The following is a 14,923-nucleotide window of genomic DNA, read 5'->3' as shown; positions in this document are numbered from 1 at the left end:
TTTTGCATGTTACATTCTGAAACATTGGTAAGTGAAAATGATGGCTATTAAATTAGTAAATTAAACATTATCTGTACAGAGTAGAAGTTACATGGGAGATTCAAGATCTATTTTGTTGCCAAACTGATAAGTTGTAGTGAATGTTTTGAGGAAAAGGAAACAATTTCCTCTCACTCTTACTTTTGGTCTTCTAGATATATTCACAGAGTTTTATCTATAACTTTTTGTCTTTTAGGTATATTCACAAAGGCTGTGTATACACTTAGCCCTAGAGCTGACAGATTGGTGCAAATACGCAGGCTCGAAAATGCAAAATGGTGCACACACTTGCATATTCATGTGCCTTATGCGCATATTCATGAAGATAATTTGCATATTTGCCACATAACTTGAGCAATGTAGATGTGGTTCTGCTGGCAAAAAGCCCCTTTGTCAGCAACCCCTTGTGCCTGGAAAAAATTAGGCATAAGGGGCTGCTGTCAAAAGGGGTTTTTGCCGGCGCAGCCATTTCTATATGGCTTGGTTGTTGCGGTGAATCTGCAAATTAGTCTCATGAATATGTATATTAGCTGCACAGATATGCAAATGAGCCTCCATTTTGCATTTTGGAGCCTGCTTATTTACGTCAAACTGTCAGCACTGGGGATCAGTGTAGACACAACCAAAATGTTCTAAGGGTTATTTTGTAACAGGCAGCAGAATAGCTAATTTGTATTGAGGAAAATGCAAGCTTTGCAAATACATATATAAGGAGGCTTATAGTGACACAAGCTATGAGTTACGCTGTTTGGCCTACAGTGAATTCATCTACAAAAAATCCCAGGCATCAGCAACTACTGCAAGCCCACAAGATTTTAGTACTCTGTTTCTTTAAAAAAACAATAAAAACACTCTCTCAAACATATAAGGAGCCTCTGACAAGTGAGAAAACTCAGTGTTGTGTCACTTGCTTTATTCTTTTTGTTTCTTTGTAATTTGCATTGTATCTCAATAACCTAACTAGTTCTTGGCATGCTGTCTAATCCAGCAAAGAAAATAGAACAAAAATATGGAATACAATTTTAAATTCTCACAACCTAATAAAAATCTCATTTACAGTAAGCCACAGCATCATTTAAGTTAAAAAAATTCACAACATAAGGTAAACTGAAGTTATCAGTAATAAGGTAAAAAGACTACTAACTACCAAAACCTCTCCGTTGCTGCTTTCTGCAATGGATTTTTACTAATATAAGCAGCAGCAAAAAAAAAAAAAAACATGAAATCCAGTCTGAATAGCGGGGACTGGAAGGGAAACCCATCGCTGCTATACATAAAATTGTTATTAGAGTTTGATCAGCCAGGTTCTGATCACTTGGGTCAACTCAGCCCTGTCTATTAGAGAGAATCTTCTAAAACCATTTTAAGTGGAAAAAAAATTAAAGTGCCTCATGCTATTAACTTCAGCCAGGTAGCTTGACCCTTTTGGCAGCCAAACATCATTCAGTCCCCATCCTAACCATTTAAATCCTCCTCACTGTGACTTTTTATTTTGACCTTCATTCCTTTCTTAGTGGGTGTCATTCACAGTCTCTGAATTTTAGTTGAGAAGAGCATGGCTAATAAGCCATAGTAAATGGAGTCAGGTATTCTTTCTGTATTGAAGCAGTGCATGTGAGTTGACTTTGGTTGCATTGCAATTAATTTACGTGTTGCCTCCAGAGAGAGTTGTTTGCATACTGCATAGAAAATGAAGTCTGTCACCATATTTTATTTACAAGTAATTTCTCACTTTAGCACTGTCTTTTCTCAGTTTGCTCTGTGCTTCTGTGAAAATATATTTTTAAAAGGTAATAAAGTAACATTTAAATGCATCAGAAATTCGGTCTCTGGTCAAAGGCAATTACAGAAAAATAACTCTGAGGACACTGTGCCGTTTTTGTTGCTTCCGAAAGCAGAAGTATTTGAATCGTTTCAGCAAAACTTGAATTTCAGTGCAGAAGTACAGGAACAAGTAGAATTAGATGTTTTGTAATTTCACTTCTTTAAAATGTCAGGTGAAAGTGGGGAAGCTAAAAGTTCACAACTGAGAGAAGTTTGCTTTTTGACATATTTTGGAAAAGTTGGAAGGGGAAAACTGTCAAAGGCAACTTACCATCAATCAACAGAAAACTAATTATCATTTGAGAGCGAAGTAAAATAAGGCAAGTTGACACCGCATGATAGTGCAGGGGTCAGTAACCTTTCCAAGGTGGAGTGCTAGAATTTTGACCTTTCGACGTCTTTGAATGGTCTGAGTGCTGGTGATACTTTTTAAAGTCACAAATTGTCCTACTTACAACAGCTTCATTAATAAATAAATAAAGATGCAGAGTTTTACTCTTTAGGTGGTGGTTGGTAGCATTACCTGCCCTTTTGTTAATCCACAGGCAGCATGGCTTTGAGCAAGCTCCTGGCTGCATGCGGTATGGGGGGCTGAATTCCTGCCTCGTGCTGGGGGTTGCTGACCCCTGTGCTAGTGTATGCTGGGCTTAAGGCCAATGAAACAGGATTCGGCACTTTAAATAAAGTGTTTCTTTAAGCAATTATTTCTGAGTTTATTGCTCATGAAAAGATGGTCTATAGTGTACACAATATTTCTTTTTAACAAAATATTGCAGCTTTTGAATGAAAGGAAATAGTAAGAGAGGTATCAGACACCAACGGGCACTGAGCCCATAGTTGATGATGATGATGCAGATGCAGCTTTTGAAAGTTTGATCTTCAGTTTACCTATCTTGGAAGTATCTTCTAAGGTGTGCCATGTATCTGACCTATGTCACCTGCTTCTGTAAACTCTTTGGGGCTGAGACTGTGTTTTTCTACTGAACTAAATATGTTGATATTCATATAATAAAAAATACACGTCATTTGTGTATCATATGATCCATATGTCCCATTGGAATAAGTGCTCATATTTGTAGCGCAGTGGCCACTGTGGTGTATTCGTCCTCTGTTTCACAAAGAGCAGTATTGCTGTTATGGATGGAGGAACAATGCTGATTCTAACATGCTAGGGACAGACAAGTTTCTTGCTGTATCACAGCAAATAAGGAAACTGTGAGTGACTGTGGGTCAGAGGCAATAATAGTCCAGAACTGTGAAGTTGGTAGAATGTCATCCATTAACAAGTACCCCTGAGGATCCCAAGCTTTTAGAGTTGTAATATGGACAGCATTATTTCCAACATTTGTTCTGAGCAGTTGGGTAAGCATTTAAAGTAGGAGTTTTGTTTCCCTCCCCTACCCCATAGTCCTTAAAAGTTAGCCTGTAACTGATGTAATGTTGCTGAAAGATAAGGGTTGTGCTTTAATCCTAGAAATTGTCAGGTTGTCCATTTTCAGATTTGAGGCGGTGAGTTTGGCATTAATTGTCATTACAGTCAAAATATATAATTAATTGCAAGTAAAATCACACTATTTCTCTGGCTTGCTAATTTGCAAGCAGAATGGAAACCTGAATCAGAGAATCCTTTTTCACTGAAACTTTTTTGAATTTTTCCTTAATGGGTTAAATAGAAGTTAGAAATTATTTAAAAACCCACCCTCGTCATACTCCACATTATGTTTGGCAAGTGAATGGGTCATATTGGAGCAGGGAATTAAAGGAGTCTCTCATACCGTATGTGTTTCATCCATAAATTTTGAGTAATAGCACTGGATGGTGGCTTTACTTATAGTCATGCTATCATAATTAACTGTTTTCTTGGCTATGTGCTGGACACTTGCTTTTTGCAACTGAGAACCTTGTTTTCACAGAATCGTTACATACAAATGAATCACAGGTACATGACAGCAAAGTAAAATAATAAGAAATGGCTTTAGAAATCTCATTTTTAACTACATCTAACCTATGTAAACACTACTAATTTTACATTATTTATCCCATTTCATAATGATAGTAATGCTAGCTCTCTGTAAGAGATTAATACACTTGTGAAGTAGGTAAAGTTTCTAATCAAACCATACAATAATTAGTCATGAATGTCCTGCCTCTTGTACTATATTACTTAACACAAGGTGGTGGGATACTAGGGAATGACCATGCTTATTTTCACCCTTGCACTGCTAATTTCCATACTTGCTTTTAAACCATGAAACTACAAATTATTTACTGTGTATAGGTGCATGTGTGTGCACACGTACTGCAATAGTGATCCTATTTCATAACGCTGGGTCAGGACATCCTCACTCATGGCCAGCGATTCCATCATACCAGCCTAAGAAGATTTCAGTCAATTATCTGCTAACTGATGCCAAGATACAGAGCCCAGAAGATCCTTTCTCCCAGACTAACTATTCTGGAGATCAGCAAATCGGAAGAGGGACTGGGCATTGGGCCAAAGAGAGTCCCTGTCACAGTTTTTCTTCTACTCTATTTGAGGAGATGGAGGATCCCCCCTCTGAACTTGGCACCTAGGGACCACAAACATATTCTCTTTTCATCTTCTTCCTACCTATCTAAGTTCCTTCCTCTCCATTCCAGAAACAGCAGCTTTCTCCCTGTTTGTTTGTTTGTTTATTTAGGTCAGCTCACAGAACAACTTGGATTTTTATATCTCTTTTGAGGCCACTTCGAAATTTGTATTGTCTGTCTTAGGGTGTTCAGCCAGATCATGGGTGAAAAGGTCTCGGCGGAAGAGTTGTGAAATATGGGAGATGGAATTCATTTGTACAAGCATTTTTCCCCTTGCGTACTCTATGACTACAGTCTTCCCCTTCCAGCTCAGCTTGCTGAAGGGTGAGTGTTTGCAGCCTCCCACAGACAGTGTGCCTCAGTAAGTCTCTCTTGGTAACTTGGATTTGATAGAAATCTAAATTTATATTACATATTTTTACGGTATTTCATTTTTTAAAAATACATCCAAACTCTGTATATTGGGATTGTGATTTTATTTCAGGCTTTTTGTGAAATGTACAAATAATGTCACTTTGACCCTTCCAATGTAATTATCTCTAGTGATATACTAGATTTAAAGTGTGCCGCCCTCATAAATACGTGCATATATCTTGAGACAGTTTGTTTTCTTGATAATGGAAAGGATGATTTTTTTAAAAATTATAAAGAGACAGAAAATAAGAAATTGCAATTTAGGTCTTAGCAAGCCCAACACTGAATTTCAGCTAACATATTAATGTTTTCTCTATGAAACTATATGGCTGTGTATACATTAGATAAAATCTTGAAGAGGGCCGGCTGCTTCTTTTACAAAGAATGTTAGTATTAGCATTGAGTTGGTTTGTTAAATATACTATATGTAGGTTGGCAAGTTCTGTCCTTTTTCCTTAGATTGTGACCTACAGATTGCTTTTCTTCCTCAAGCCATTCTCCTCAGGCACTTTGCATTTCCCTAGTTGAAGAAATGCATTTTTGGACCCTCTGATGACAGATGTGATCCATAAATTCTGAAGTCAGATTCTGGTGCCCCTGTCCTAAGAAGATCTGGGCCACTGGCACTAGCAGTAAAGGAACCTGATGAAGGAAAACTAGCTGAGTTCAGTTTTGCTTTAAAAAAGTTCCCAGAATGTCACAGAATCTGTGAACTCTGTGACAAAATCCTATCCTTAATAATAACTGTTCTAAAGGATTGTTTTAAAAGCCTATGAAAGGGATATCACCATAAGATTTTATAAAATCCTATTTTTAAATTTTGCAAGAATTTTTTATAGGGGGCTGCTGCAAAACATTTCCCCAATTCTTGCTTTGTGTCCTTGTCTGAAATAAACACTGGCACTTGTACATTAGGAATCAGGAGTGACATGTGAGGGGGATCCAAGGGAGCAAGTGATCTCCCAGTCACCATGTGTGCATCCACACAGGGAGCTAACTTCAAAGCAGAGAGTCTACACACATTTTCCCTTACTTTGAAGTTAACTTTGAAGTAAGGAAGCCCAACTTTGAAGTCCTTACTCCATTCCTGGGAATGGAATAGTGCCCTACTTCAAAGTAGGGTGTGTGTAGATGCACTGTACACAGGGGAAACAGAGCTGGAGCGAGGGGCAGCCAAGCCTGTCCTGCTGGAGCTGTGCTGAGAAGGAGGTGGCAGGGGGAAGCAGTGAGGAAGAGGCAGCAGCCATGGAGGAGCAGTGTGTGGAGTTCCTCCTCTCAGGCAGGTATATCCTGTGGGTGGCGGGGTGGGTTTGGGGCTGAGAGAGGTTAAACCTGGAGATGAGGGGTAGGTTTGGGGCTGAGACGGGTTAAATCTGGAGAAGAGGGGTGAGTTTGTGGAATGGAGGATAAAACTTGGGTATGAGGGGTCAATTTGGGGGCTGAGGCTGGTAAAGCCTGGAGATGGGTGTGACTTAACTTTCTAACTGGTACAAAGCATTGTGTGTGCACTGTTCTTAAAATAGGGGTGATAAAAGTACAGTTTGATGTTATTTATTAAGGACTGTCTCGTATTCATGTTCTTTGCAGCCCTTGAAGTATTTCTTTTGTAACTGAATTTGAAAAAATGGCTCTTCTCACTAATTTGTTTGCAGACCCGTGCCTTAGAGCGTGGGATACAGACATTACAAATAAAATTGATGCGTGTACCAAGTTACAAAGATTTCATAGAGTCTAAACATTAAATGTATATTTACAAAGCCAACAACTTTCTTAAATAATATTTACATACATGTGAGTTGATCCAGTTTCCAAATCTGAATGCGTCAGTTCTTAGCTGACATCTACACTCTGATACTTACTAGATTTACTTGTCGTGTTATTGAACTGCAAAATGATAATGGAGCCTTGAGCTGCTTGTACACCAAGCTGAAATTCAAACCGAAAAATGAGGTTCTTCAGGGCTTTCAAAGAAGCAGTAGGTAAGCTTTTTCCCTCATAACTGGAAAAGTTACATAAACTGGAAACATCACGAAAAGAAAAACTACTTGAGGATCATATTTTTCATACACGTTGGACATTATTTGAACTGCACAGTCAGCTTTTTGGCATCAAGGCATTTGTTAGATTACAGGCATGTGTCTAGGCAGGTAACACTTTTCCTGTGTAGTGTTTATTTGTTTCAAGCATATTGGAATTGACAAGAATTCCACATTCCAGTGCATTTAAGACATGTTTGTGAGCGTAAGCAAATAATGCTTGCTTCACTAATATGGAAAAGATGGACAAAACACAGGATAAGTGTCAAGCGGATGGGTTGCTTAAATATAGCCTCTAACAGTTACTTAGTTGAAATAAAAGGGCCAAAGAATTTAAAAATAAATAAAATAAAATTCCCCTCTTTTCTGAGGTTTTTCTTTCATTTCTGGTTCAGCTTTTAGTGTAGTGATGTTTGGTAATGGAGAGTAGTCGTTACTTTTTTAACTTTTGACTACTGTATTATTTTAATTTATTCCACTTCTTGTATAATTGTTGGTCCTTTACATTGAGCAAATGTGAACAGTTATAAATCCCTAATTATTTATAGGCATTTGGAACAGATTAGAGCAATCTGGCTCATATTCTATAGCTCATCTCTTTATCTCTGGAAACTTTAGTACAAATGCGCTAAGTTAAAATAACTCTCCCTTGCTCATATTTTTGAGTACAGGAAATTGGTTGAATCTGCTCAATAAAGGGATTGGACCAGAACAGCAGCAGCTATTTTAAGTCAAAGGTGCACTTTTGCTGATTGGATGATGAAAGCTTTCCTTATCCAGAACCTGCCCAGGGTATGCTTGACTGAAGTGGATGCTGTTTGGACCTTCATTTTAATGAGCATTAAAACTTTGATTAATTGACAAATGAGAGATTAATCAACAGGGAGAGATGAGTTCAATATGTAGCAACGGGAATTTTAATTGGAGGAGGGGAGAAGAATAGATCAAATAAGACAGCTTCAAAAATGCTAAAATATGAAAAACCATCGAGAACTAATACTTGCCTTTTTGTTACATGTGCTTCAGATATTAGTAAATTGCAGTAAAGAACAATTATGCTATGGAAAATTTCACTGAATTATGTACTTTCTGTTGATTATGACATGGTATGTACTTAATCGATCCATATAATTGGCTGAACATCCCTTTATGACTTTATAATGGTGGACTGGGTATTGGTTGTTACTTTTATAAAGCTTTTACAGCTGGTCTGTGATCAGATTGACTGGTACAGTTATCTTGTGTTTGGAGGTATTAGGTAGTTTTTCCATTGAGTTTTTATGTGGGGATTTATTTCTGTTTTCTGTTGAAAAATGTGTCTGCTCTTTATAGTAATTTCCAAATTAGTAGAAAAGGGAATGTAGTAAATATCAATATGGATTTTTATAAGCTGTTTACCTCAAGAAATTCATGAAATTAATTCAAAAACAAGAAGTTAGTTTAACAGATATTTTGGAGCATAAGCTTTTGTGGGGGAAAGACCTTCATTATGCAGCTGACAAAGCAGGTCTTTCCCCATGAAAGTTTATGCTCCAAAATATCTGTTAGTCTGTAAGGTGCCACAGGACTTGTTGTTTTTGAAGATACAGACTAACTTTGCTCCTCTTCTGATGCAAAATTAATTACAACTCTTTTGGTGTTCACTCTTTTACATGGAACAAAGGTGCCTCAAGAATTGCAGGCAATGACAAGTGATAAATGGCAATGCATCGGATTGGGAAACACGTGTCTAATGAGTTAGCGCAGGTATCCTGGCTTGTGCGTGGTGAGGGCTCCAAAGATGGGAAATATTTTTGGGTGCTGGCTGTCTCCTGATCGAAGTCTTCCCGCATGGCGAAGATTTTCTGGGCCTTGCTGTCGCCATGGGGAAGTCTTCTCCCATGGCAAAGATTTCAGGGGCTGGCCATCACCACAGATCACAGCTTGTGGTATCAAGCACTCCCATGACACCCCTTGTAGGTGTCCCTCTGCCAGAGCAGCCCGCTGAGGGGACTGTGTCAACTGGCCCTTCAGCCTACTCCCCCGCCTTCCCCTCAACACCTTGGCAGACGATGTGAGGGGCCAGATATCACAATCTGTAATCCTGTTCCTGTAATATTTTCTGGGAGGATGTTTCTTGTTTCAAGGGTGAGGGGAGTGGCTGGAGTGCCAGTAGACATGACACAGCCACCTGGGTGATCCCAGGGCAGCATGACAGTCCCCTGCCTGGCATGCTACTTGGCTAATAATGTAAAAGTCGTACTTAAAATTGTTCTGGTATGTGGACATTTCTCAAGTTCCATGCCCCATGTTGGACACATCTATGTAGTGAGGTGGGAAGCCACAAATCTTTCAGTGCAGGCTTTGTCCCTGCCTGAGGGAGCTGGCTTTAGTTGTTATGGTTTGCACTTTCCTCAGACAGTAATCTGTTCCTGTAATATTTTCAGGGATGATGTTTTTTGTTTCAAGGTGGGGCAAAAGTGGCTGGAGGGCCAGTTGAGATTGCACGATCACCTGGGTGATCTCAGAGCAATATGACAGTTGTACCAAAAGGTGTTCTTTCTATGGGGGAAAAGCAGCTGAGCAACCAATATAAGTGGTTCAGATCTGCAATTCATTTGCAAATTTGGCACCATCAACCAAGGATTGAACGAGACTGGGAGTGGTTGGCCCACTACAAACACAGTTTCTCCGCTCTTGATGTTCACACCTCCACATTAGCTACTGATCAAATGGGCCACATCCTCCCTGAATGAATTGACTTGATTTCTCTCTTGATGTTCACAGCTCCACATTAACTGCTGATAATGGGCCACATCTTCTGTGACTGAATAGACCTTGTCAACTCTGGCCCTCCCCTTGACTGAGACTCCCTCTTAAACCCTCCTCTGAAACCCCCCACTCATGCATCTGGCAAAGTGGGTCTTTCGCCCATGAAAGCTTATGCTCCAAAATATCTGTTAGTCTATAAGGTGCCACAGAACTACTTGTTTTTTCTGAAGCCAGCCTATTTGGTTTTCCTTTGCCTGGGATTCCCTACTTTTCCTTCTTTCCTTCTGAAAAAATGGCCATTTGCCTTCCACGAGAGGGGAATGAGGGCAATGCAATGTGGGAAGATGACATCACATAATCATAACCACCAGTGGGGCATTTTTTCCCTATACTGCGTCAGCGAAAAAGCAGAATACTACTGGGCTGAGGGAACTGTGGGATAGGTTCCCACAATGCACTGCTGCAACAGTCGATGTTCAGTGATTCAGTCAATTTTGTGGGGACTTCATAGGGAGATGAGGATACTCAAATCTGAATTTATAAAATCTGGCATTATAAAATTGATTTTCAGAAAATTGAATTTAGATCATAGTGTAGACATAGCCAAAGCGTGTTTGAGTGTTTCATGAAGCAAAAGCACTCTCGTTTGTTTGGGGGTTTTTTTGTTTGAAAATCTTAATCCTTCATTTACATTCAGTCCCACCTGCTGATAGAGAACCCATATGATGATCAATTTATTTGTGATCAGTGAGATACATGTACACATTTTCATGTTTGAGAACTACCTTTTCATCTTTACTGCCTTGGTAGCTGAGAAATTTCAAAGAATGTCAGATTATTATGAAGTTAAAGACACTGTCTGATAAGTAAAGATTTAAGAATGTTTAAGATGGCTAAGCAACAATCAAGCTGGGCAGACCTAACTGGTTGCAAGCATCCAAAGGATATTTTTTATCTAGGAGGAAGAGAACTGAGTAATACAAAGTACAAATGTTGGCTTTATATCTGGAAAAAATTCTTATCAAATCATATGACTGGGAGCCTTTCAAGCTGTGCTGGCCAGAGGGGTAAAATATGTATTGTAGAGAACAATCCTACACTGGAAGGGGTAAAAGCTAGGTGACCTAATAGAGATTGGACCTCTATAACTGAAGTTTTCCTCATTCAGCAACATCTGTGGTTTGGCATCCCTGTGGGTGCTACTGGGCTAGAGCACTCACGGGGAAAAGCCAGACCCCAGGCTCAGCAACTTCTCCCCCTCTCTCCCAGAGCTTCCAGAGTGCCACAAATAGCAGCATTCAAGCTCAGGGAGGGAGCTGGGGACACTTGAGGGAAGAAGCCATGTGGCTGTGGATCCCCATGTCTGGGGGTTGGAGCACAGCCCTACAGACGGTGATGGAGCCCAGGAGCACAGCCCAGTGGCCTTGGGGCTCACGGGGTTACTGTGGGTCTGCACTCCTGGTCCCTGGCTGCAGGTCTCCACAGTCACTCTGCCTCTTCCCCGAGCAAATCCTCCTCTCCTCCCCTTGCCTTCGCTCCGTTAATGCTGGTCCCTTTGCTGTCACCCGAGTGGAAACCCACAGCTGGAGAAAGCAGAGGAGCTGGCATTCACCTCCCCTGATTCGGCAAAGTCCTTGTTTTGGAATCAGTTAGGTCCTGAGGATGCTGAACCAGGGGGGTACAGCCATGTGTTTTTAATTTTACAAGTGATAGACTACTGTTTTTGTTTTTATGAAATGTTTTCTTAAAATCTCTCTCATGTATGTAAGGAAAGGAGAAAAAACTTTTCTAAATAATGCTGAGTTCTTTGTTCTGTGTTTACCGTGCGTGTGTTTAAGAGGGAGAGAGAGACAGAGACAGAGAGAGAAAATAGTGTTGTTATTTTGTGGAAACAGTCCTAGAATTTTAACAATGGTAGAAAGCCAATGTTCTTAGCTAAAAAGTATGCTGCCGTATCCTAGAGATGACACGGAGTGAAAAACTGATTGCTCTTATTATCACGCTCTAACTGGGTTTCAGTTCTCCATCTCCCTCCAGCACTGTAATCAGTCTGTTAAACACAGAATTACATTTAGTGACTGAAAAAGACAGAAAAATTGCTCAGAGGATTTCACACAATATTTACTATGTAAGAGAATAAAGCTGAATGCAGTAATTGCACTTTGCAGAGGGGTTGGGAGGATAGTTAATGTTTTTGCTCTTTGAGAAAGTAAGAAAAGATTTTTAACATAGAATCCCAGTCTTATAAGGTTGTGAAATAGCTTCTTGCCTGAACCATAAATCCACTCCATATAAATCAAAAGTTATGTGAACTCTGGAAGACAGAGTTGATAATATCTGCCGTATAACCCAGGGCTTGAGACTGCAGAGAAGCCCAGCCAGTGGAGCATTTCACAGCAGAAATGAAGTCCTTTTGGTTCTATCATGGTTAGGGGGAACACTTCTTCAGTCTCTGAAAGTATTATGTACCTGGTGTTTTGACATACCTAATTAGGAGCAAAAATAATTGGCACATTTAATAGAGTAACTGTGAATACAGAAATTTAAAACTGCAGAATTATATACGTTGTGTACATTGAATAACCTAATGACAGGGTATCCTTGAAGTCAAGTTTAATGGTGGTGTACATCTGCTTAAATATTATTCATAAAGTTGCCTTAACATATTCTTTTCATTTGGCCTACTGAATTTGTCAGCAGTAGAGCACGGAGGCTTTCATTATACTAAGGGAAAAGACATTGTGGAACAATTCTGGCCTTGAATTCAGGCTGTAGTATAATTAGCTGAAGGTAACATACACAATCCAATAATGATAAAACATGCATTAACTTTTCTGTCTGAAGGATGTGAAGTTAAATCGCATTTGTAACTTGCATTTTCACAATAAAAAGATCATACTGCAGTACTTGTATGAGGTGAAATGAAAAATATTATTTTCCATTTTAGGTGCAAATATTTGGAATAAAAATATAAAATGAGCACTGCAGACTTTGTATTTGGTGTTGTATTTGAGATAAATATATTTGAAAATGCAGGAAAACATTCAAAAATAATTAGTACATTTCAATTGATATTCTGTTAAGTATGATTATTTTTAACTTAATCACAAGTTAACTGATTAATCAACAAACCTAATGAGCAAACATTTAATTATATTGACTAAGGAATATTTACAACAAAGAAAACAGCATAATCCAAAGAGTACAAAATTCTCTTGCTGAGATTTGGTGCAGCTTCCAGGATTTAATTAGCTCCGGAAGGTGAAGTATGCACATTATTCACTGATCTGAAGTTGCTGCATTTGACATTTGAAGGTCTCTATCCCCAGAATTGTCAGTACTTGATACTTTTACAAATACTAAAATGCATAGTAGCAGGGCCATTGAAGATAGGTTACTTATTCTATAGGATGATAAACTCTTTGGAGCTGGAACTGTCTCTTCATATATGCTTGGAAATTACCCAACATGCTGGTTCTACAATAATTCTAATACTTTTTAGAAAGTGTTGCCTGAAGGAACAAGGTCAAGTTGACTTTTGCCGAAGAAAATGTACGGGGGAGGTAACTTAATCAGGCAATGAGTGTTGCAGGCAGATTGGCACGACAGTGGGAAAGTGAATTGTCTTAAAACACATTTGAAAAAAAACCCAGACTGTACTTTAATAGACCATTTGAAATGTGTTCCTAAATGTAGATTATTCCACTGGAGTTTGCTTGGCACTACTTATAAATTGCTTGGCACTTGCTTGTAAATGGAAACAAGAGTATTGCATTAATCCATCTCTTCCAGAGTGGAAGTCAGAATTATTAGTCAAGTCATGGAGGAGATCTTGATCACTGTAGTGTAGATGTGGCCAAGGAGAGCGAGTGAGTGAGTGAATGAAAGAACGAAATACAAAGCTGTTCCTGGGGCGAAGCAGAAAATTACATACATATCTGATAGATTTATGTTAAAAGAATTAAACAGTGCTGCTTTTGGGTACAATAATGCGCTCTGATCAGCTGTCAGCACATCTTCTTTCCAATCTTATTTCTGCTGCTTCTTAAGTGAATATTGTTTGCTGATCAATATTTTTAATTTCAAATGTTTCTTCTTGTGTAGCTCCCCAGAGGAATTTTGAAATTGCCTTCAAGATGTTTGATTTGAATGGTGATGGTGAAGTGGACATGGAGGAGTTTGAACAGGTAAATTTCCCAAGAGGTTGACTTCTTAAAGATATACAACCGAAGTCTTAATGTAAGCTTATTATACATCATCATTATGGTTTGCTAGTAGCAGGTGTTGGCACATCAAGCATGTATGAACCTTTCCATGCACCACACACCTTTTTCTTTCCAGTTTGCAGTAGAGAACCTTTAATGAAGCCAGGAAGCTTACATGTACAATAATCTGCAAAGCCACCTTCATTGTTCTAAGACTTGATTCTTGAGAAGATCTCATGGACAGCCCTACTAGCACAAACAGAAGAAATCAATTGCCATGCTAGCATAACTGTCGCAACCAGACTTGTTCATACATTTTATACTGAAGCCATTGTTTTATCATAATAATGAAAAACTGGACTGGACTCGATAAACTCCTGAGGCCCCTTCCAGTTCTATGAGATGTGTATCTCCATATATAAAAAAATTTCTCTGCTCCACTGAATGTACAGTTTCTTTGATCCTTATCCTAGGCATAGGCATATTAAGAACAGCAAACAAATCAGCAAGAGTAATCTTATACGTACTAATAGTTAACGTCCAGAGCAAAGTTGTATAAAACAAAGGGACAGTTGTTAGTAATCTTTCAATTTCATTTCCTAAGATTACCTTGCAACTTTTTAGTACATTTGATTCCAAAAACACATTAATCTATTATGCTATAAATTACTTCATGCAATGAATAGTCCTTCGTTGTGACAACTGGAAATCGTCATTTTTTCTATCAAGTACAGTAGGATCTCAACATTTGTGAGGGTTCCGTGTTTAGACCCTTGCAAATGTTAATTTTATGCAAATACAGTGGGGTTACCCCAGAGGAAGCGGTGGCTGCCAGCGCTCCTGCCTAGAGCCCCGGGGGAAGTGGCAGCTGCTGGCATTCCTTCCTGGGGCCCTGGGGGAAGCAGCCGCTCGTGAATAATTGAATTCATGAACATTAAGTTTGAAATCACGAGACACTACTGTATTTAAGACAGCTGTGAAATATGTACTTGCCATGGCAAAGCTTTTCTGGTTGTGAGTGCGGGTGGGGGTTCAAGTGCCCATTACCAACAAAAGCTTTTTCTTGTTTTCCATCTAAAGAAG

At 39.1% G+C, this 14,923-nt stretch overlaps 1 protein-coding gene across 3 annotated transcripts in view; it reads left to right on the top strand.

Annotated features, from left to right (window-relative positions):
- The window catches only part of MICU1 (mitochondrial calcium uptake 1), a 165,499-nt gene that overhangs the window by 97,767 nt on the left and 52,809 nt on the right, over positions 1–14,923 (top strand). For all 3 annotated transcript variants that reach the window (XM_075000294.1, XM_075000295.1, XM_075000296.1), the window contains one exon: positions 13,740–13,822. In XM_075000294.1, coding sequence (XP_074856395.1) covers positions 13,740–13,822 — 83 coding nt within the window. The remainder of the gene's footprint in view (positions 1–13,739; positions 13,823–14,923) is intronic.

The sequence above is a fragment of the Carettochelys insculpta genome, chromosome 7 (genome assembly GCF_033958435.1).
Source record: "Carettochelys insculpta isolate YL-2023 chromosome 7, ASM3395843v1, whole genome shotgun sequence".
Classification (NCBI taxonomy): domain Eukaryota; kingdom Metazoa; phylum Chordata; order Testudines; family Carettochelyidae; genus Carettochelys; species Carettochelys insculpta.
The sequence above is the reverse complement of the archived record's forward strand: the minus strand, read 5'-3'. Positions and strand labels throughout refer to the sequence as shown.